General features: G+C 44.0%; 2 protein-coding genes across 2 annotated transcripts; both read right to left on the reverse strand.

Annotated features, from left to right (window-relative positions):
* Positions 1-7,771: 7,771 nt before the first annotated feature.
* Positions 7,772-10,379, reverse strand: hmx2 (H6 family homeobox 2). Its single transcript, XM_030378294.1, has 2 exons — positions 9,844-10,379; positions 7,772-8,877 (listed from the first exon to the last, which is right to left on the reverse strand). Exons 1-2 carry the CDS (start codon positions 10,127-10,129, stop codon positions 8,318-8,320), a joined length of 846 nt encoding a protein of 281 aa, XP_030234154.1. The 5' UTR covers positions 10,130-10,379; the 3' UTR covers positions 7,772-8,317.
* Positions 10,380-15,513: 5,134 nt separating this feature from the next.
* On the reverse strand, positions 15,514-18,459 carry hmx3a (H6 family homeobox 3a). The gene is made up of 2 exons (XM_030378182.1): positions 17,474-18,459; positions 15,514-17,093 (listed from the first exon to the last, which is right to left on the reverse strand). The coding sequence occupies exons 1-2, from the start codon at positions 17,763-17,765 to the stop codon at positions 16,426-16,428; spliced, it is 960 nt and encodes a 319-aa protein (XP_030234042.1). The 5' UTR covers positions 17,766-18,459; the 3' UTR covers positions 15,514-16,425.
* Between the last annotated feature and the right edge of the window lie 5,906 nt (positions 18,460-24,365).

A 24,365-nucleotide genomic window follows, 5' to 3' on the forward strand; every position in this document is an offset into this window, starting at 1 on the left:
GGCCAGAGGGGGTGCTCGGGTTTCACCCTGCCTGCCGTGATGCATTGTCGGTGGGACGCCCAGGCTCCAGTAGCCCCCCTCTGCCCAGCACTTCTCCTCCATCCTCCCCTTCTCATCACTGTCCCTCCTGGTCGTCCGAGAGAGCAGGGAGAGAGAGAGAGGGAGAGAGCAAGAGAGAGGGAGAGAGGGAGAGAGAGAGAGAGAGAGAGAAGAGAGAGAAGAGAGAGAGAGAGAGAGAGAGAGAGAGAGAGAGAGAGAGAGAGAGAGAGAGAGAGAGAGAGAGAGAGAGAGAGAGAGAATAAGAGAGAGTGAGGGAGATGGAAAAAAAGAGAAAAAGGGAGAGTGAGTCATAGAAAGAGGATAAGAGAGAGAGAGCGAGAGAGAGAGAAAGAAAGAGAAAAAGATAGAGTCAGAGAAAGAGTGTGAGAGAGAGTGCAAGAGAGAGAGAGAGAGAGAGAGAGAGAGAGAGACAGAGAGAGAGAGAGAGAGAGAGAGAGAGAGAGAGAGAGAGAGAGAGAGAGAGAGAGCTCTGACACCAGCACGGAGGATGCACTCGGCACATGAAACCTTACACTCAACTAATGGTTACAAATGTGTTTTCTAAGAAGTCCCTGGCCTCCCATACACACTATAGACTCACTATACGGGCTGTGTACATACGCACACATATTTACCAATGGCACGATTGGCGTGGCTAAATAAAGAGATGTACTACAAGACCCGTACAAATGCGGGCAATTGAGGATTCCACATCGGGTGCATATTCCAAAAGGGCAGATCACACCATAGAGCACGCAGGCCAATTAAAAATCAAGGCTCGCTCGCCCCTTTGTCATCTGTGACTAATCATGAGACGTTAATTGACAGCGTATGGACCGACTCCGCGTGGAGCCTTTCTTGAAAAGGAAGCAAGCCTTTCCCAGCGACTCCGACTGCAACAATGCAAACGGCAAATTAACATGCAGGGCTGTTTTTGTTGGCGTGCGCGCGGAGGAGGGTCCCGGGGCCTTTTGAAGCTGCAGGTGTCTTGTGGCTTTGACTGACACTACACATAGGTTTCCCTGACCTCTCGCTTTTTCTTTCCCCTCTCCTCCTCAAAGACAATGTATTGCCTTCCAGGGTGGTGTGATCCCTAATTAGCTGTCAGGTGATAGTGTGCCTCTCACATTGTGTGTTCCCCCCCTCCCCCCCCCCCCTCCCCCCTCACCCCCACCCTGTGCTGTGCTGTGCTGCAGGCCATGTGGTCAGCAGTCAGTCTCGGTGGTGAAGTGACAGATAATTTCTCTATACAACACCCAGTCCCCCCCACCACCACCCCCGTCCCTGTCCCCCCCTCCCCGGAGCTGAAAAGAGACCACTTGGTCCCACAAAGAGACCCCGGCTCCTACGTATCAGAAAAACAGCTAACCCCAGCCCCCCCCCCACCCCCCCCTCGCTATCAATCTCATAACAAATATCTGCAGCCTCTGTCGCGACAAGAGGCCCCACTTCAGGAACAGCCGAGGTTCCCGAAACAACAAAACAATCCACACTGATATTTGTCTTTCTTTCCTTCTTTCTTTCCTTTCTCGTCACTGAATGGGTTCCAATTATTTCCCATGTCAGGGACTCTGATTGAAGCGAAGGCATGATGCATCATGTTTGACAAACACAAAAATAACAAAGAATACAAGAAGAAAAATCTCAAACCTAACCCGGTTCCCAAGATTTCCCACGTCCAGACACACCCGACCGACCGACCCTCCTGGACCTCAGTACGCGACCAAGCAGTACCCAATCCCCCCTCTTCCCCCCCCCCCCCCCCCCAACAGAGGCAGAAATATCTCAGAGATTGATTTCTGATCCCTTCCAGTCCGCCGCTGTGCACGCTCGGCCCTCCCAGACAGTTCCAGGAGAGCCGCTACGAGGCTTCACGGAGACCTTGTGGTGAAGGTCATGTCAGCCCCGGGCCCTGAGCGTTAGACCCTTTTGTGGTCGGGGGGCGGGGGGGGGGGGGCTAAATGTACATGGCTGCCCCCCCCCCCCCCCCCCCCTCCACGCCCCAGGGGAGCACTCCATCCCCTCTTTAATCGGTGCATAACAAGCCCTCGCAGAGCCAAACTGTCTGCGACACATCAGCACTTAGAAATAAAACCCCTCAGACACGGCTGTGAGGGCTGCGGTCGAGGAGTGGCAGCTGGGCCATTTGGAGACGACACGATGGGTATTGGAGCAGGAGCGGACCGCTGGATGGAGCCGGGGGGGGGGGGGGGGGACCAGGGACACCCCCTGGTCCCCCCATGGGGGGCCAGGGGGTGTCCCTGGGTTCCGGGTTCTTTAGGGTCATTTACTTTTGATTTGGATATTGGTTGGTTGGAATTGGTTCGTCTTAGATTTAGTTTATTGTACGATGATGGTCGATAATCATTTTGTTTGTTGTCAATTATTAGTTAAGTATTAATTATCTCTCAGAACAACCACAAGGATTTCTTAGATGAAGGAGAACACCGAAAATCGTAAGGAATGATGTAAATATATATGTATACATATATATAGATATATATATAGATATAAAAATCGATACATAGATAAAAGGATGTACATGGTCATTAACTGCTAAAGGGCATTTGGTTGGTCAAACTTAAATTAAACTGTGATTAATCTCTTACCGAGAATTGCTAGGATTTCAATTAAACTAAAAAAGGTCACTGTAAATTAAATGGATAATTCTGCTTTACGATTACACCAAGAAAGTCAGAATGGGATACCTGTCTGTTCCTTTACATTGAAGAACAACTCTTTCAATGGACACTCACTGTAGCAAATGTAAAATAATTCTATGTTATTATTGATGTCTTACAAGAAAAGGACTTGGTTTGAGCATTGAATATTGTTACAGGACATTAAATTACTGTCCATGATGACCAGATATAATGTGTATTAATATTATTACTATCTAAATACGCACACATACTCAACACCTAACTGACACACACACACACACACTCACACACACACACAACACACACACACACCACACACCACACACACACACACCACCACACACACCACACCACCACCACACACACCCACACACACACACACACACACACACACACACACACACCCACACACACACACACCACACACATACATACATACATACATACATACATACATACATACATACATACATACATACATACACAACACAAAACATATCCACACTAACACAGACTGACAGACAAACACACAGACACACACACAACACAACACAACACAAACACACACACACACACACACACACACACACCACACACACACACACACACACACAACATACATACATACATACATACATACATACATACATACATACATACATACATACATACATACATACATACATACATACATACATACATACATACATACATACATACACAACACAAAACATATCCACACTAACACAGACTGACAGACAAACACACAGACACACACACAAACACACACAAACACACAAACACACACACACACACACACACACACACACAACACACACACACACACACACACACACACACACCACACACACACACACACACACACACACACACATAGCCGGACGCTCTCTCTGTCAGTGTAGCCAATTACTGGGAGAGCCGAGAAAGCAGACTTAACAGTTCTAATGCTGGCACCCGAGAAACTTAATTTACCAATTTGCGGGAAGACAAGATGACAGGAAACAAGTCAATTTGCCGTGTGTGCAGCGTACAACAAACCCCAGCCTCGCTCCCTGGCCTCATAAGAGGTAATTACCCTTTAAGAAAAAAAAGAAAGCATGCCATTCGGTATTAGACGAAGCTGCAACAAAACGGGAGAGACAGCCTCATTACATGTAATTATGAGGGAATTAGAAACATCATTTAACTAAACGAGCAAATAATGTCCAGGATATTGAAGAAGCGGCCTGCTACTTCTGCCGACCGCTGCAAGTCACATTACAAAGATTGTAGGTCTTTAATAGAATAATGACTTGCTTTATCTTTGCCTGGCTGCTCTCTCTCTCTCCCTCTCGGAGAGGGGTCTTAGAGGAAGGGGGGGAGGTATGATGGGGGAGGGGGCGGGGGTGGGGGGGGGGGGGTGGGGGGGCGTCTGGAAACAATTGTTGGAGAGCACCCACTGTGGCCCCCTGTGCAGCGAGAAGTCTCCAAGATAATCCACTATTATCCTTACAAATACACAACGGAGAGTGGAAATTGTACATCAAATCCATTATAGTGTTAAAGGTAATGCTAATGGACTTATCTCTAGACTAATAGGCAACCTCCCTTTGTGGCAAATCCATATAGGCCCTACAATGCTTCTTTTTCTTTTTACAATAAAAGCAGATGAAGAAATGGTGGGTAATTTAGCGATTAGATGTGATACCAATAAAGTGCCTAATAAAAGTGCCTAACTAATACATTCACATGTTGAGTCTTAAGACCGTGAATGAATTCAACGGAAAAGAGGTAGCCTCCATATTTTTTGGAGTGAATGATTTGCGAGAAAATATTGAATTGAAATGAATGAATGAATGAATTTTTTTGGGGGGACTTATATTCTGTCTTGGACTAAATAAAAGGAAAGCACCCTAAATTACTTCACCACCTTGTTTCTCTCCGCAGAATTTCACGGAGTGCCATTCTTGCTTTTTAGCAGCACCCTAGTATATCAAAGACGTACTGCATGTGAAGTCCCTGACATATTTGTATACATGTTGCCTAGGCTTCTGCCTTGTTAACATGTATCTGTCTGCAGATAGGGGGGGGGGGGGGGTGTGGAGGGGAGGGGACCGGGGGGCGGTTACAGGGGGGGGATACAAACACAATTTCCCTTCAGCTCCTTCATTTCCAGTTGATATAAAACAGAATAGTGAAAAAAAAATCACTTCTGGTGGTCCAAGGTCTTCCCCCCCCCCCCCCCCCCCCCCCCCCCCCCCCCCCCCCCCCCCCCCCCCCCCCCCCCCCCCCCCCCCCTCTTTTTGTGAACCATTCGCCCATAAATACAGAAGCTGGTTAAAGGCTGGTGGATGACAGGGTCTGCCTGGCCGAACCTCGTTATGCTGCCGCGGAAATTCATTTAGGGAGCAAAACAGCTCCTCAAAGTTGTCTGGCTTAATGCCTCGCGATCGTTTTTTCAAACTCTTGTCGTGGGGCCGTCTATGGTGTTGTGTTTCAGAGCCCATCCAGTGGAGAACAGGCGAAAACATGCACACCTACACACTTTGGATTCAAAGGCCTGTAAAACATATTAGCGGTGTGCTCCACAAATATATCTCTTATTCAAAATTGTCTAAGAAAGGAGGGGGTATATATAGTGTTCATACTGAAAAATTATTGTGTGTCACCATTCCCAGAGGAGGGACATCTATGAATACACTTACATAAAAATATTATACACGGTTGAATTTGAATGCAAATATGTTAGGTTGATTGCAGTAAACAATTGCTTTTAACAGTGCACCACTACACTGACATTCTAGCATGATCCATCTGCTGGAAATAACATTAAGAAATGTCTGGGTAATTATTTGCACAATGCCTTCTGTTTCTTCCCTCTTCTTGCCTCCTGACCCAGTATAGCAGGCCCTCCACGTCTTCTATCATAAAGTACGCTGCAAAGTGAATTACACTTGCCTCTCACCTTACCGGGCCAGTTTGATGAATCCTAAGGCAACAACACAGCGTCTCAACAAATCTTCATCACCGCATCGCCTTCCGCTGTCTCTTCCCCGGCTAAACCGCTCCAAATCATTTTCATTGCCGTGCTATTAAAATGTGTAATTCACACCTGACATGGATGTGATACATGTGATGCATACGTACCGACCTCTTCTCCATCTCTCACTGTCTCGACTTCCTTCCTTCCTGCTTTCTATCTTCTTTTCAATCTCAAATTCTTGTTTTATTCTCTCTTTTCCCTCCCCCCACTCTCACATTATCTGCCTCTCTATCATGTACCACCAACCCCGTACGGCAAATCTAACAACTTTATAGGTGACACGGTTCATGCAGATTTCCCAGAAGCCAGTAGGGGCAAACCTCATTCATGGGAATGGCGTGTTGCTGTCACACCTGATGACATAATGACCGGTGAGGAACTAATAAACAGCTTCATTCACGTGATGCTATTGCTCCTTTCATAACTGTTCCATAACCCCCCACTGCCATCCCTCTATCTTCCTCATGCATTCTTCTTCCTGGGCTCACTCTCTTATCTGTCACAATTTCATCCTCATGCACCACCTCACCCTTCCTTGCGAAGTGACCATAAATCACGGCTTACTGTTGTCTAACGCTTTCCATTTTCCCAGAACACACCGGGCAGCTGCTGCAGAAATTGGGTCAGGCATAATCTAGCGGGCAGCAGAGCTTCGCTAGCTGTGACTCTGCTATAGGTAATTGTAGCCATTAGCGCAGCGATAGCGTGGATGGAGGTGGCTGTAGATCCATTGTACATGATGTGACATCCAAGAAAGCTGGCATATGTCTGGTGTCCAACAGGCACACGCACACACATACACAGATATGGTGTGTGTGTGTGTGTGTGTGTGTGTGTGTGTGTGTGTGTGTGTGTGTGTGTGTGTGTGTGTGTGTGGTGTGTGTGTTGTGTGTGGTGTGTGTGTGTGTGTGTGTGTGAGTGTGTGTGTGTGTGTGTGTGTGCGTGTGTGTGTGTGTGCAGGCGTGTGTGTCTGTGTGTGCCTGTGTGTGCGTGTGTGAGTGCACCCAAAGTGTGTGCATATGTGTGTGGGAGAGCCAGATAGACAGAGAGATGGAGGGGGAGAGGGAGAGATTGAGTTTGAATATATATTAATGTGCATGTAATTGCATTTGCATTTGACTTTAGCTAATCATGCTCATAGGATGTAAAAGGCCGGTACCCAAGGTGGGTTTCCAATTTCTTTCATAAAAATTACCAAGTTCCAAAAGTGATACAATAATAATGATAAATCACCCCAAATATTTAAGTATACTCTTTCTTTTAATAATGTTGTACCTTATTACTTACACAAAAATGTGTGTCTCTTTATCAGGTTTCTACTTCCAAGGCCTGATGCTTGAGATCCTGATACGTGCAGACTTCAAATGACTGCAGCACCCTAGCCAGGAGCACGGCGAGCCTGCCATCTTGTTCATTACCTATTCCTCCTTTGCAAGAGAAGGAGTTTTTGTTAACTCTGTGTCATGATTATCTGGGACACTCTCATCCATGTTTTTATGAATAGTTTTAAAATAATGGTGTAATTATGTTTGTTTTATTTGCAGACACACTTGATTGAAGTAACAAAAACACGTTCTAACAATTCCCAGGTGTCTAGATAGGTGTGGATATAACTTAATGTCGTAACAGTATAGCTCCTGGAAATGGGACAGACTGGTATCCGGGGTTAAAACTAAAGTTACACTGTGTTGAATGTCCCTATAGGAGGATGTATTGTCATATTTTGTTTCATATACTGCATCTATGACCTTTTTTAAAGGTGTGTGTGAGAGCCACTGCATGTGCTTTGCAATGCAAAGTTTAGCAGTCATGTTATGTCACAATACATTCTGTGGCTCCTCATTGCTGCTTGCTCACTTGAGAAATCTGCATATGACTGGGTCGCTTGAGGCCAGGATGAAACCCTTGCTCGACTCTAAAAGCGTACTTATATGTACTTACATGTAAATTAAAGCCTATGACAGTAAAATAACATTTTTTTAAATGAAACATAATCAGAATTAAAATAAAACCAGGCAAACCAGCATTTAACTGATATAGAAAATTTATTGAATGAGAAGATTATTTTGAAGTTCTAAATTACAGTAAAAACATTGGGTTTCTGCCCACAGGTAACAATAAACGTTTGTCATTTAATTTTGTGACTGACAGTTTTTGTTATCTGATGAACAACCAATCATATGTAAATATAGATACAATTATTTAAATACATTCAGATAGTTTTTTGGTATAACGTCCAATCCCTTTTTCCCTTATAGTGATTGAATACGTTACTCACGTTATAAAATCCAATTAATTAAGTAAAGGGGAAGCAGGGAAATTAAATAAAATACAAAACCATTATAATTATAATTATACACATGGTGTATTTTATACATGGGCACGCGTGTTGTTTCTTGTGTGACACAGTCGGTCGCATTATAAGAATATCCTCAACAATTAAAGTGATATAATATACATAAGGGATATGTCAAGATGTGTATAAGAGTTGTTATGTTGTATCAATGTATTATTTTTTATGTCGACTGGTTAAAGTTTATTTTGTGTGGGGACTGCTGTCTCGTGTCTCCAGTCAGTACTCAATCTTATTGTATAGATTGTATAAGGGTAACGCTGGCAGGTTGCTTCCCGGGTAATAGAGCGGCGTGGGGAAGGCGATGGACCGCGGCACCGGCACCCGCAGTAAGGAGTTATCTCTGAAAACCAGCGGCATCCCAACCAATGTCTGTGCCGAGGCGTGGGCCATGTTGGCCGCCTCCAGCTCCGCGGAGAGCTGCCGCTTCCACTTGTTCCTGCGGTTCTGGAACCACGTCTTCACCTGCGTCTCCGTCAGCTGCAGACTGGAGGCCAAACACGCGCGCTCCGAGCTGCTCAGGTAGCGTTTCATGTCAAAGGTGGACTCCAACTGGTACACCTGGCTGCGCGAGAAAACCGTGCGAGTCTTCTTCTTGGCCGAGTTGCTGCCCTGCTTGTCCCCGCCTTCCCCGACCTGCCGCTCCTCGGACAGAGGCGACATCTGGCCGCATGGTCGCTCCTGCTCCTCTTTGTAATCCTGCAGCGGATTCTGGGACAGGTGATGGTGAGGCCGCCGCGCGGTGCCGTCCGCCACGGAGAGCAGTCTCTTTGGGGCACCTGAACAGGATGGGGAGCAGGACAGTGTCAAGGGGTGTTTTCTTTTTTGGAGCGATAAATGAAAATACTCTCCCTAGCCTCACTTACAGTGACAGGTCCATGTAAGCCCGACAATGGAGCAGACAATAGCGATAATTGGAATTGGATTGTGATGCATGTTGCATGTGCAGGTTATTCATTTGTTGAAGAAAAAAATTAAAAGGGCAAAAATGTATGCGTTGACTTTGCATCACACACGCCCGCTCGCACGCATGCACACACACGCTCACGCGCATGCACGCACTCCCACCGGAAAAGACAAAATAGTCTGCATTATCTGTACGAGAGATTATTCAGAATGATCTTTGACTTGTTAAATCGACCGCTAAAAGCCTTTTTTTAAATAAACAATTTAATTTAAGTATGCTTAGTGGCCATGAGCCTATTAATCAAATCATGCGGGCTATTTTTTTAACCACTCATTTCAATCGACATGCAGGCTAGTGGAGTCATTCCGAAAACATGTTTAATCAATTAGCCGACTCAATTAAATGGGATATGAGAGGAAACAAAGGGGCTAATTATGTGACCTCTTCACTCTTCACTGCTGCAGCGATGATACATCTAAAATCAAGAGGATCGGCTGCACATGAAGGAACACAAACATATACAAATACAACATATGCTTCAGACTTGAGACAGAAAAGACCCGTTTTGGAAACAGCTTTGTCGAGTAGGCTATTCATATTTATGGGCACTTTCATGTTTACTGTGAATTTCAATTGTGTGGCCCATCTTTCGATCAGTTTACAATATTAAATGTCTTGTGTGTGTCTCAGATAAGTGCAATACCCCCCCCCCCCCCCCCCCCCCCTTCCCCTACATGCTTTAATTTGCTGGTTCAGGACCCTAATCCGCCCATTCCAAAGTAAACCCTTTTTCCCCACATGCAAATAAGAAACCAACACTGAGTAAAACAATGCTTACCTAAACACGAGAAGTTGTGGGGTTGATGCTGGGTGCATGGCTCGCTGTGGCCGGTATCCGAGCAAAAACAATCCGCGGAGTCTTCCCCGGCGCTGCACTCGTCCTCGGAGGACACCGACAGGGAGCGCCTCCGCGACGGCGGCCCAGCCAGACCCTTGGAGAGCTCCTTGGTCCCGGCGGTCCGCGACGACTCGGACGGGCTCTTGTTGCCCAGAATAGACTGGATGGTGAAGCTGGAAATCGGCCCCGAAGAGCACTTATTTCCGCTGTCTTCTGTGTTACTCATCCTCGCCTCATAACAGAAGCAGTAACTGGACTAAATCGGTGTTATCTAGTGTGCGCTTCCCACTGCGGTTGTTAGTATTGATTCCTGGGATGCCGCATCGGATGCGTAAAACGCGCTACCTTTATAATGAAAAAAAAAGATATGGGGCGATGGGATAAAAGTGAGGCAAGTCGAGTTGTTTTTCTCGGAGCTGAAACATAAGTGTATGCTTGATCCACCTCCACCAGCTCTGGAGCATAGGAGGTATTGTTGCGTTGCCTCATTTGCATGTAGGTAAGCTGCCGGCTGGCCAATCACAGGCCGGAACCAAGCCCGCAGAATTCAAAGTCAGCTGCAGGTCCGAGGATAGGATGAGAAAAGTTGATGGGAAGAATCGCTGTGCGACCGTCTGTGGACAACCTGCTTTTGAAGGCGACCATCTACAGTCTTTATTTTATATCGATTTGATTTATATGCGAGAAAATAATAAGGTTTTGCAATTAAAATAGGTTTTTAATGTAATTGATTTTTAAATCGGCTTACGCTTACTTCAAGTAGCTTCAGTCACAGGCGTTTGGACAAACATTAATACTGAAGTAGGCTATGGAATTACTCCTGTTTTTTGACCTACAATGGTCATCCGTTTTTTCTTTGGATCCGAAATCCGTTAAACGCATCGTATATTATATTCCGATTGTAATGTGCAAGAAAATGGCATATGTTTTGATTTAGTCTGTGCCCTTTAATCAGAGGGCGGGCAAAATTAATACTGTTTGAGGATATGGCTGCGGTTATAGTTTTTTAATACTAAATAGAAAATCCTAATTTTTATAGAATGCTTGTAACGAAAACAAGCCATATTTAAATTACCTCCACGTTGAACCTAACTACACATGAATAACCTGTCAATTAGAGAATGACCTCATCCATCTCAATGTCTTACATGTTTATTTTGTTATTGTAAACGAGACGGGGTCATCCGACATTCACTCTGGGAACGAACACAAGAGCCCAACAATTCTATTTCCCGAAAATAATAAACTCATTCCGGGTCCATTATCTGCGTTTAAGAATTAATTTGAACATTAGTGACCTAATCTGCCTTGTGATGCTGCTTGGATTGGAGGCTGGCTAATTGATTGACTAATTGATTGGAGGCGTGTGTATGCGCGCGTGTGTGTGTGTGTGTGTGTGTGTGTGTGTGTGTGTGTGTGTGTGTGTGTGTGTGTGTGTGTGTGTGTGTGTGTGTGTGTGTGTGTGTGCTGGGGAGGGGGGAGGGGGGGGGGGGGGGGGTGGGGGGGTGGGCGGGGTCAGGGTTCCCATCATAGACTACCACCCCCTCCCCTTCCCTCCCTAGTTACGTCTGTGCAGGACAGCTGTGGGGCCCGGCTTGGCGGTTCGACCGCATTATCCCAGTTTACAGCTTTCCAAGGGACCTGAGACACATTACAAATGGTCAACTTTAATCATCATGGTGTCAGTACCCTTCTCTGTCGCTGGGACGCAAGTGAGAACATTATTAGAGGATAATGACACCTATCCCCTTTTTTTCCTCCAATAGACCTGATATGAATGAAGAAGTTGACAACGGTGATCGACATGGCTTACGACGGTTACGCAATTGTTAATGATCACTGGGGCTATTTGGCGTTGAATGGCTGATACATTCGGGCAAGCAGCTGTAAAATAATCTATGCAACATGTGCCCATTGAGAGGCCATTTAAATGGGGGATATATGGGGCCAGCCCGCGACGCGTGCTGGATGGATGGTGCCATACATTTAAGGCGTGAAATCCAAAATGACAGTTAAATGGGGATATTTTATATTCCGCACTTTTTAAACAAAGGCTTTTGTCAATAGCCCCATCTCTCTGCCTGCCTTCCTCTTCACAGTTATATTACTCACCATTCTGTTTTTAGCTGCAACACAACTGACATATCGGACTATTATTGTACCTTGCACTGTGAGAACGAATGGAATGGTTTGTTTTTAGCCATACAGCCTTTATGGCGTTTTGGGTCCAGCAAAATGTCCTATATTACTATGGAAATGTTCTTTCTTGGTCCATGTTTCCCCATTTTTCTCTGGATCACTGGGAATGCATGCAGTGAGCGGCCAGGTATAGGACCTGGGATCGTGCTTCATCACGTTGATAGGCCTACCCGGTGTTTGGCAGATCTACCGCAATAACAGAACAAGATCTTTACCAGGGCGAAGGTCTCGGGGAAGACAGATGAAGTTATGTGGAGCTTTGATCCAGGACTCAAGCTTCGATAAATATCACACAAAGACCCTTTACACGCGTGTATTATGATATATGATGTGTCCAGCTCTAGAATAAGGAAATTACCAGAGAAAATTATATCAATAAATTTTCTAAGTATAAACGTTGATTATGTTTCGATTTTCATTCAAGAAAGCCGGGCCCACGCATTTCCACCGCGCCCTCCTTTGTGTGTGTGTGTGTGTGTGTGTGTGTGTGTGTGTGTGTGTGTGTGTGTGTGTGTGTGTGTGTGTGTGTGTGTGTGTGTGTGTGTGTGTGTGTGTGTGTGTGTGTGTGTGTGTGTGAGAGAGAGAGAGAGAGAGAGAGAGAGAGAGAGAGAGAGAGAGAGAGTGTGTGTGTGTGTGTGTGTGTGTGTGTGTGTGTGTGTGTGTGTGTGTGTGTGTGTGTGTGTGTGTGTGTGTGTGTGTGTGTGTGTGTGTGTGTGTGTGTGTGTGTGTGTGTGACTGTATGTTTGCCTGTCTGTGTTTGTGTGTCAGAGAGAGGCAGAGAGAACGAGAAAAAGAGAACGAGTCGGAGTTTTAAGCGCAAGCAGAGAGCGCAGACCCTGGAGGTGTACAATTTATGTAATCTGAGTGTGGAAATGAACTGGGTAATTTATTGGAAAACAGAAAGTCAAGAAGATTGGATCAGTATAGCCTTTCCAAGGGCTCCTATCCATCAAGTTCCAATTAACAACCTAACCATTGAGTTTTAATGGCTTTCCAATCTACTGCCCTGATAGACTCATCAATTCCTTTGGGAGAAATTAAGAAAATCGACCGCCCCTCGGCGTTTCACTGTCATTCCTCACAGCAACTATATGTCAAATTAAAAACACAATTAAAATTTAAACTGTTCCAATCAGACGGTGCCCCGCAACCTATGTTTCACTTAATAGAACTTTGATGAAAATCTGATGCTCTCATTCAATCAGCCGGCCAAATGAGTTGGGGTAAAGAAGATTTCCCTCTCAAGCAGTGTCACAAGAGTGTGTTGTTCAAAACCGTAAGTGTTTAAATGCATCAAATTTGAGGGGACGCGTGTTCTCACGAGAACGGTCCCATCGATACTTTTTGTTATACACCCTAATTTACGTTATGGGGTCAAAGTTGACCTGGGACGCCCTACCCTACAAAGTGGTACAAAGACAGGTGTGTGTGCCAGCTATCACCAAGTTTCAATGCACTCGGTTCACAGCATCGTTCAGCTGCACGGTATACGGTTATATAGCGTGGAGCAAGGCACTCACATGCGTTTGGCTCCAGATCCGGTCTAAACTTGAGTGGATTTATAATCACCCACTCAACTTGGGGATTTTATGTAATATGCTGCGGTTTTCGTGGCAGTCACTAGTGCAACATGTACCCCCTCCCGGTTTAATCAAATATGCTTTACATGAAGAACCAGCTACGCTAAAATGGAACCCTGATCGAGTGCAGGTCTGTTTGTTTTCTTTGGTTTTGCGCGCGCAAATGAAGGTCATAAGCCGGGTAAAAATGAGTGCTGAAAATGAACCCTTACTTGAAACCACGTGCTGCGGACGCTCCCGGATCGATGGGAGGCCAGAGGAATAACGCCATAATAATCATTAATGCGCCATAATGGGGCCGTGCTGCGTTTGCATGGATGCACGTCGATATGTGGGTCATTGGATGAAATTTGAATGAACCAGTTTGTCTCGTGTTGAGGTTATCTTGGAGTAGGTAACTGATTCGTTATCAATGAATTTGCTGGCTTTGGTGACCCGCGGACTTTAAGGGCCTACTTTTTTCGTAAATTATTCAACGATGTATGTGAAGTAGGCTAATCGATAGGTCGTCATCGGCTGTTTTGGCGACTTTGTGTGTTTCTTTTGGGATGCCATTTCTAATTGAGGCCAATAGAATCAAATGTGATCAGATGTGTCTTGTAGGCCTACTGTAAATCTAGGAAGCCATTTTAGTTGTGATGTCTTTCCTTGCTATTAACATTATTATTAGAAATGTTCTTTGTATTAGGGCTTACTTTAAGTTATTAAGAAGTTGCGATTGTTTATGAGGATTATTTGAGGCTATACCCTAATGAAGACAACTGTCATTTTACGATGAAGACGACAAAGACGAATAATTGTTCATTAGGAATCGGGGAGTTGTTTCTTGTTGTCTTATTTAGACAAACAAAAAACATATGGGTCTACTATTATTCATTTTTTTATATTCCATTGCTTTCTAGCATACTGTAGGCCTAGTAGAAGCTACTTTGAACGCCTATCTAAAATCACCAATCCAACTAATCCGCTTTATCCAATCTATATCTGCTTCGTCCCTGTGTCCGATAATTAAACGTACTTATTCTGTAAAACATTATCTTCTCATTTTTTGGATGGGGGTCCTGATGAATACAGGCTCATTGTGGAGCTGAAAATGCCAATAATTTAAGAAATCCCAAATGGTGACCACAGCGTCACAACAACTTGTTGTGCATGGATCCTTAACAATTGATATAGGCCTACACCAAATAGAACATTTTAAAGGATAATGTTGGATAGTTACATCTAATTGCTATTTTGAATTAATATCGATTCTGAAGTATAGTCTACCCGCTGCACAAGTCGACGACAAAAAAGCCAGCTATGTTCAAATGTTGATTTTGCTTATGTGTGTGTGTGTGTGTGTGTGTGTGTGTGTGTGTGTGTGTGTGTGTGTGTGTGTGTGTGTGTGTGTGTGTGTGTGTGTGTGTGTGTGTGTGTGTGTGTGTGTGTGTGTGTGTGCGTGTGTGTGTGTGTGTGTGTGTGTGTGCGTGCGTGTGTTTGCCTGTTTGTATATGTGTGTGTGTGTGTGTGTGTGTGTGTGTGTGTGTGTGTGTGTGTGTGTGTGTGTGTGTGTGTGTGCGCGCGCGCGTGCGTGTATGTGACTGTTACTCGGTCTGTAGTGTGTATCTATTCTGTAATTACTTATCCATCAAGCATCCTTAGAAATCGTATACATTAATTTCATAAATTGCTTCTCGTGAAGTCTGGGCTTATTGGTGCATTGTACAACAGTTAACTATTTTGAAGAAAAATTATAAAATTAATAATTTAAAATAATAATAATAATAATTAGAAGAAGAATGATAATAATAATAATAATTTACAAAAGCAGAATTCTGTAAACCATACGGAATATTATCAATTTATTTCACAACAATTCAGCAATACAATATCAAAATGTTATTCTTACTGTACAAGGCAAATAGTAGCTCCCCTACCCAACTAATTAAATAAACATTTACATTTATACACCAATGGTTTTCTTAAAAACAAACAAAGAAAATAAAAGAAAACGAATAGAAAAATAAACATAAAAACACACAATATGGCCTGGGATCTCATTTGTGCTTTGAAGACGTCCCCATTCGCTGCACAAACACCTAGGAGATGTAGCCTAATATTATTAGTGTCTTGATTGTCCCCGTCCAGCGCTCTTCTCGTGAGGAGTCCATCGTTACAAGCTCGGTCCAGAGTGTTCATCACATCAGATGAACCGCATCCCGCACGAGGCTCAGCTGAGGCGCTCTGTTTGGATATTGCACATTGTCCAATTCTCCGTTTGCAAATCTAAATAATGTAATAAAGGGAAGTCCAATAGGACATTTCTGTCAAAAAAAAGGCCCGAATGAATCAAATTATATTGATATGACTATTGGGTTTTGAATTGTTGTTGTTTTTTGTCCATTTGTAAAAACTGTTTTGAATTAATAAAACACTCAACAGGCAGGGCAAAACTGACTCCTGAGGTGAATATATCATTAACAATAATAATTATTATTATTATTAATTATTATAATTAATGACGAATATTTGTCTGAATGCTCTACTATTTTTGATTGCCATATAATAATAACCGTGCCCTATAAATTAAAACGGAAAACAGTTCTGAACAGGCCTATGTCCCCCGTCGCTTATTTATTTTCTCTTTCTTTCACATGATTTTATTTTACTCGTACAAAAATATTACGTCTTATTTTACACTTAGATGGTCTGATAACATCTGATCAAGATAATATTGTTTTTCTTTCTTTCTCTCTCCCTTTCAAACAGGTCTGAGCAGCGGCACTGACGTCACAATGGGGTGCGAGTAGTACACGGGGTGAGGGAAGGTGAGCAGCGGCTGGCTCACGGGCACGTTGCCCCCGCCGCCGCCACCGCCGCCGCCGCCGCCGCGGTCCGACGCCGAGCTCTCGTGGTACAGAATGGGCACGCGCACTATCCTCTGCGCCGCGGCGTGGCTCAGGTTCGCCGCCTCAAGCTCCGCGGCGAGCTGCCTCTTCCACTTGTTCCTGCGGTTCTGGAACCAGATCTTCACCTGTGTCTCCGTCAAGTGCAGCGAGGCGGCCAGGCCGGCGCGCTCCGAGCTGCTCAGGTAGCGCTTCATGTCGAAGGTGGACTCGAGCTGGAACACCTGGCTGCGGGAGAACACGGTGCGCGTCTTCTTCTTGCGGCACGGCTTCTTGTCCGCGCCACCTGCCCCCCCGTCGTCCTCGTCCCGCTTCGTCTTCCACTCGTCCGGCCGCTCGTCGTGGTCCTTCTTGGCCTCGTCCGAATCGCTCTCCTCCAGGATGATCTCGTCGCCGCTCTTGTTGTCATCGTCGTCGTCGTCGTCCCGCCGCGCGTCTGGGTCCGGTTTGAGCAGCAGGTCCGGGGAGTCCCGGTCGGTGCCCGAGGTCGGGGAGGACTCCCGCACGACCATCTTCTCGGAAACTTTAGGGTGGACAGAAGGAGAGATATATTAATAAACTTGTGTTTGGAGGTGTTGTATAATCTTCTTGAGTCATACAGGCCATGGGGTTTTCAAACAGCAGACATCTTCTATTCACGTGCTACACTTTATTGATCTTTCTATCAATAATTGATAACTGCTCATATAATATTCACAATAAAAGCGACATTAAAGTGCAAAAACAAAGTCGTATTATTCGGGTAGCCTCTATTTTAAATCGAAATGACACATTTAAAGTGGACGTGGTGCACTGCACTGCAAATACTTTACAAAACCACCGCGGTCCAATCAATAAACAACTGTCGTCAACCAAAAACCATTGCACCTAAATACATATAGATCTTCATAATAAGAAACGTACCATCATGTCGGTGCAGGTGAGCGGAGGTCCCGAGGGGGAAGGGGTACCACCAGGCTGAGGCGCGCTCCAGGTAGTGCGCGGGCAGCGCGAACCGCTGTGTCGGCAGCTCGAATCGCGGGAAGCTGAAGTCCCCGACATGAGAGGAGAAGGAGAAGCCCCCCTCCAGGGCCGCCCTTGCTGCCGCGAAGATGGGCCGGGGCTTGGACGGCTTGCTGTCACAGTTCAACAGGTTCTTGATGAAGAACGGAGAGTCCTTGGCCGGCGCGCGCGTCTCGGGCGTCGTCTCGGGCATGTCTCTCGCGGAAGCGGTCTGACCGCCGTTGACCACAGTGGGAAAAAAAACTATAAAAAGTAGAAGCCTGTAGCAGGAATGCTACCTGGTGGCAAAGGACCGGACTACAAAAAAACTTGCAGTGTTTTCTGCAATGTCTGAATGTTTGATTACGCCGCGGAGGTCGATACTTTTAAAAACAGATGCGGGCCAAAAATGTTAAACGTAAAAAAAATATTAGAAAAAATAGCTAAATATTCATCATCCCAGGCTCTTGCATGGCGTCTTGTTCGCAACGCAACCGTGTCCAGTGTGTCAGTCTTGTGTCTGATGCTAATGATGAAATAAAAATGTCATCCAAGTTAAATGCGGAAAGCATAGGCGATTGGGCATGTACAATGGCAAATGGGATTAAGGGAACGACGGCGAGTTGAGAGAGGGAGGGAGAGAGAGAGGAGAGAGAGAGAGGGGAGAGAGAGAGGGGAGAGAGAGAGGCAGAGCGACTGGTGGAGAGAGGAGCCGGGAGAGTGAGTAAAAAAGATCCTACGCGGAAACAAACTTAAGTCCGCCCTCTCCTCACTTGGCGCGCTAGCTGAAGGCAATAAGCGCTCGTCGGTTATTGGTCTTATATAGTCCAATTAGGGAGCAAATGAGCACGCGCTCTGTTTTGCGAACGATGACCCAACAAGTCTTGTACACACACACGCGCACGCACGCACGCACGCACACACACTCACAACACACACACACACACACACACACACACACACACACACACACACACACACACACACACACACACACACACACACACACACACACACACACACACACACACTAACACCCCTAAGAAGAACAGAATATACAAATGAATTCATAAAAACACCTGGATTGAGTTCGTAAGTTTCCCATATAGCCTAAGACTATTGGAATATGAAATGCGATTTAAAAAAATGCGGGCAATCTTTAGGCATCATTCTTTAGGGTTCTTTTTTTAATTTAATTTTGGTGTTAGAAATTAAAGGAAATGACTGTGAATAACGATGGGTGATAACACATACAGCATATATTGTGTTTCAAAATGATACTTCCTTGAATCAACAGCCACAAGCTCTTTTATAATAATAACATACCTTTTGAATTAATTTAATTCAGGAGTTTTTTCGACTACAAACGGCGACATATTCGTCGGTCTAATAACAACACATATTAAAATGAATACTACTTTCACGGTTATAACCGTGAAAGACATTATCTATAGATGATGTCTTTATAGTACAAGTGTATGCCGATGTATTTGGACTTTCCTGGCCTTATTTGTTAATACGGGAGGATGAGGCCTTGTTAACCAAATGCGTGGCTCCGAATCGAGCCATGGATTTTACTAATATTCTGGGCTGAAAAATACGCTTTAAAAAGTGCAGAAATATCTGTTCCTAATCTCAACAATAGGATAATTACATGGGCATTTTTAATTCATTGATTTGCCACTTGTGAAGTTGAATCATTTATCCACCCAATTTGTTTGATTTATTTATCAGACTGCACTATTTTTAAATGCATTACATATGCTCACTCATTGGTATTAATTGACTCGTTACGCTAAAACATGTCTAAAATAGGAGGTGGAGTAATAACGAGAAGACAGCGCTCTCTATGGGCTATAAAGGGGTAAGACACCAGATTCCACACAGCGTGTATGTGTGTGTCTGCGTCTGTGTGTTTCTTTGTGTGTGTGTGTGTGTGTGTGTGTGTGTGTGTGTGTGTGTGTGTGTGTGTGTGTGTGTGTGTGTGTGTGTGTGTGTGTGTGTGTGTGTGTGTGTGTGTGTGTGTGTTGTAGTGTATACTTGATTCTGAGAAAATAGATGGAATGGATGGGAATAAAAATATATTTTTGGTAGTTCAAAAATATAGTTAACATTATAGAGCCCATAAAATCCTTCAAAAAACATATTTTGGGTGTTTAAAACCCCTTAATCAGACTCCCTTTTCTTTAAGAATTTCCACCTTAATGAAACAGTTAAATGTAGCAGTTTGTAACTCAGTCCCTTTGATGACCACACTCATGAAAGCATATCATTGGAAACAATAAAGGCCAATGATTAAAGGGGTCATTACAAATGAGAGAGGACGTATTGGATGTCGTGCATTAGGGGATTCTGTTGATTGTATGCTGGTCTTACCTGTTCAAGCATGTGTGGCTTATTAGCACGTGTTGGTTTATTTGGTGGCAGCCCCAGTGCAGAGCTCGTGTGACTCTGATGTAATTATTGTCTATGGTTTCCTGTTGATCGTCGCCCCAGGTGAACTGGAGGGCCATCACAAGATGCCTCCCTGGCTGTTTAAAGATGTGATGATTGGCTGGTGTTGGTGAGGCTGTAAAGGTCCAATATGTTACACATTTATTGTACTAAATCATAAAATGACGGCTATTTCATCAGAGAGGATCATTAAAGGATTACTAAATCGAAATACTGGCTACTCCGACCCCAATGCTACAGCCAGTTTTCAGTCCTTTGAAATATGGTTCCAATATCGTGTTATGATTCACTATTCTCAGAGTACCCCGGGTTGCCAGATATAAAACAAATTGGCACACAAACACAGTGGGATGCAGTCATGGAAGCAAGGCTGGATTTGTACCCCCAGGGGCACTGGGAACTAGAGCTTATATGGGCACCCTTCCCTTAGTCTTTAAATTAGAAAGATATTGGATACTCAACTGATATTAACGCTCTGAATCAGGGATGTAATGCAGGGAAATAAAGACGCCATCACCTGCATGAGTCCCGGGATCGCAAGCTTTTTGATACAAACTTGGCAAGCCGTTGGGCCGTGGCATATCTGTCTATAGCTATCGTTTGGTCAACAATTGCCCGAACTTGAATGCAATTCAGTTCGATACATCAAGTGTCCAAATTTCGACCATTGGATACAACATCAAACCTAGTGCTTCCACAACAGTAAAGAGCAGGTCAGAACTGCCTGAGCAGCCGAGCTCCAGCGTGGGAGTAAAGCACATGGACTGTATAAAACACTGATTAAAACGGATAATTATCCAACTAATTGGATAATAGAATGGGTCAAGCTTTGTGTCATATTTCTGTGGAGCCATTTCTTTTTTTCTGTTTTTTCTTCGACGAGGGCCCTCTCCCGCCAAGGCGGCCCCTGGGCATAGGCCAATGTTCCCCATATGAGTCCGGATGCATTGAAGAAAGCAAATACAATGGATTAACTGAGATGACCTTAACTCTGACCGAAAGAGCGTTGTCTTTGAAAGATGGAGACACATTAGAGCCCGGATTGATTTCAAGTCGGAGACCACATGAGCTGGTTTGTAATTCATAGTATTCAAAGTACTACCAAAGTATAAATTAATTGAAAAGCTAAACATTAGCTGATCAACCAGTTTCAAAACAAAATGTTGCGATCAGCTTGTGTCTTGCTCAAGTGTTTTAATGTCTCAAACCTGGCAACCCACATGAGCTTTGAGTCTAGGAAGGAGGTCGGAGACCAATCTCTCCCATATTGTGGGTTTGGACTGCAGTACCCGTTTTAAACGCTCTGTATCAATGCTACATATTGTACCTTTAATCTAGAGGGAAATTATTTTATTTGTGTGATATTTCTAGTTCTGTCCGTGGATACATTACATGTGCATACATGTTGTTGCTGCTGCTGTTCTGCTGTTATTATTAATAACATATCATATTATATTACCAATTGGGATATAACTAAATTGGGTTGATATTAATTGCAGCATTTAAAACATATAATTGATATGGCCTCAGCAACATTGAATGAAGTGTTCTCTGTGATTTATGGGATCAGGGATGACCTTATGATATTACAGGCTCCACTAAAGACTTGAAATCCCCCTCAAAGCATTTAATACAGATTAAGAATAAAGATTACATATGTTAATAAGTCCACCCACCCACCCACCCACATGTATCCATATTTTTTGATGCATTACTTAATCTATTCTTTATTTCAGCCCTTCATTCAACCACTAATAAATAAATCCACCTATATTTTCATTAAATATTTATTTAATTCCTTAATTCTTTAGTTAATCCAGTCAATTTGTCATGCCTTAATTTCCTTCCCCTGTATAGGGCTACAGCCTGTCTCAGTGTCCCAGTTCACGACTGAGTTAAGGGACTGTTAGACCCTTTATTGAATTTGATTCTATCAAGAACAGATAGTAGTCAATAATAATAGATTTGGAAGATCATGGTCTTTGTGCAAATGCATTCAGGAAAAAAAAGCATAATGATTTCATTATCTATGGAATTAACGATGAAACAAGTTACGGTGGATTTGCCTGAGAAAAAACAGAAGGCATAAAATCTGATTGACCACATGTAATGGGAATTTAAAATCCAATATTGTACTCCATCGTCACATTCAGTACTTTAAACAGGTAAAAACAGAATACTTAACAGTACAGTAGCAAGTGTACATATTGACTCAAGACATACTTGATCCTCATGAATTGTACTACAGCCTGAAATAACTTTGGTTTCTTAGCATTCAGATTCAGGGTCATAAATATATGCTTCTCTAAACTACTTCAGAATTACAGTGATTTGTGTGCATTGATTACAAATGTGCAGTAGCTCTTCCCCTGGAGCTCTATTGGCTTTCTGAATGCTCTATGAGTCTATTTTTGTTGGCCCATTACATAGGTGACTCTGACTTTTATATTATTTATTTCAAAGCACCCCTATATTGATTATTTCAAAAGGAAAAATGACAAATGGCAGCGGCAAATGACACGGTCAGCAGGTTCTATTAGAGAAATGATAGTATTGCTCGTGGTTTGTTAAAAGGTCCAGTTTAGATACTTTATAGGTTTACATCCATCATTGTCTAATGACCTCTTTGATGAAAAATGTGCGCAGGTGACAATGGCTCTGTGCAGCCAACTTCGCTTTGTAATTGCTCCCATATTAAATATAGATTTTTGTTTTGATATCTTGTGAGAATTCCTTCTTTTTTTCGGGCCGGTCAAAATTGTGATAGAAGACATGGATGTGGTATTGGACAAAGCTTGGGGGAGAAACGCACTGAGGCAGAATACTAGAAGCACCTATAAAATGGTATTGGTTTGGGGATTTTTTTTTCTTTTTTCAAATTATGCCTCATATATCTTTCTACTGGTTTAGGAATTAGTGAAAGGCCACTTTAACTGCTATTTCTCCTCGCTGGTCCTAGCATGCGAACCCAACCGGGGCCTTTCTGAGTGGTGCCGGGATGTCCTCTTCATGTCATCTCCTCATGGGCCTTCCACCCATCTGACTGGCGCCCTACACCTCCTCCTCAGAACACACACAGCCGGGGGGTTATCATGTGTGGCCATGCCAAGGGAACCTAACCCATGGTGAATAAAAACACTGCTGCTTGCATTATTGTTTTTTCTAGTTCCAAGTTACATTGCATAACAGAAATAGAAAAACAGCAAGGTAGCATGTACATAAAGTCAAAAAAATAAAAAGATTTTTCATCCCATCCTATACAATACTACTACAACACTACTATAATACTTGTTATTCGACTCTGGATTTGAATCAAAACAGCAGCAATGAGCCGGACAACACCCTGCAGTGAAACTAGGTGAGACCCTTTTAGTCCTTGTGTAAAGCGTGTCCACCTCTTGAACTTTCGCGCTTTTACTGGTTGGCCGCTCCTGTTGGCTGGAGGGACGCCACTAAACCAGTGAAGGTCACTGCAATGGTCTGAACTTAAGCATTACATTTACCATGTAAAGAAATTGGTGGCCCTCCGTTGACCCAGAAAGCCTTAATTGGGATTGTGCAGGTATTGATTGGCGAATGGCTCGGGTAAGACTTGAAATACGGCCTGATTAGGAAAGAGGCTTTGGCGATTCCCCGATCCACCCCCTTGCATCAGCCAATAGAACAACGGCAATAATATCTAGGCTGAAACACTTTACTGTAGTTGTAAGGAATTGTATTAGCCTCTGTCTAAACAGGAAATCAATCACGGTTTCAAACGAGTAAGACAGACAGAGGGTAGCTCTGGTGTGTCCTTCCATAATATACTCTAAAGAGAGTAGAATGGGCCATTTATTCCCTCAATGAGAAGCAATGCGCATGGAGGTAATGGCCACCAATTCATACATCTAAAAAGGCATCTAGAAGAGGAATTTAGAAACATGTCATTTAAATTGTGCTACAGTCCATAAGGGTTACATGTGGCCAAGTATACTTTATACTTCTGCTTCATCCTTTATCTCTCCTGTGCTCATTTTATTCATCCATCTATCCCTTTATCACTCCTCCTGCTCCTTTGGCGAGCCTTCCCTGCAGAGGAGATTACCTCTTTGGGGGTTGAGATGGAAACAGTCATAGGGAGCGATGTAGTTTTACTTCTCCATTATGGCCTGTTTGGTCGCGGCCCTTCAAGCGCCAAGCCTCTGTATATACTTCCTGTACCATCCAACCAAAACTGCCCTGAATCGTCAAGCTACCAAGACTTTTACCTGCCCGTGCCAGGGCTCCTTGCATGTGTCATTACAACTGGCTTATCTAGAAGGAAGGGGGGAGGGGGGGGGGGGGGGGGGGGGGGGGTTCTCATCAGTGTCAGCCTGAGATA

Source organism: Gadus morhua, chromosome 15 (genome assembly GCF_902167405.1).
Source record: "Gadus morhua chromosome 15, gadMor3.0, whole genome shotgun sequence".
NCBI classification, from domain to species: Eukaryota; Metazoa; Chordata; class Actinopteri; order Gadiformes; family Gadidae; genus Gadus; species Gadus morhua.

Bases quoted from the DNA above. Each gene is read 5' to 3' on its own strand.
- hmx2 (XM_030378294.1), bottom strand. From the start codon at position 10,129: ATGAGTAACACAGAAGACAGCGGAAATAAGTGCTCTTCGGGGCCGATT. The intron at 8,878-9,843 runs GTAAGCATTGTT...CATCCTGTTCAG, and splicing joins CCACAACTTCTCGTGTTTAG to GTGCCCCAAAGAGACTGCTC.
- hmx3a (XM_030378182.1), bottom strand. From the start codon at position 17,765: ATGCCCGAGACGACGCCCGAGACGCGCGCGCCGGCCAAGGACTCTCCG. The intron at 17,094-17,473 runs GTACGTTTCTTA...TCCACCCTAAAG, and splicing joins TCACCTGCACCGACATGATG to TTTCCGAGAAGATGGTCGTG.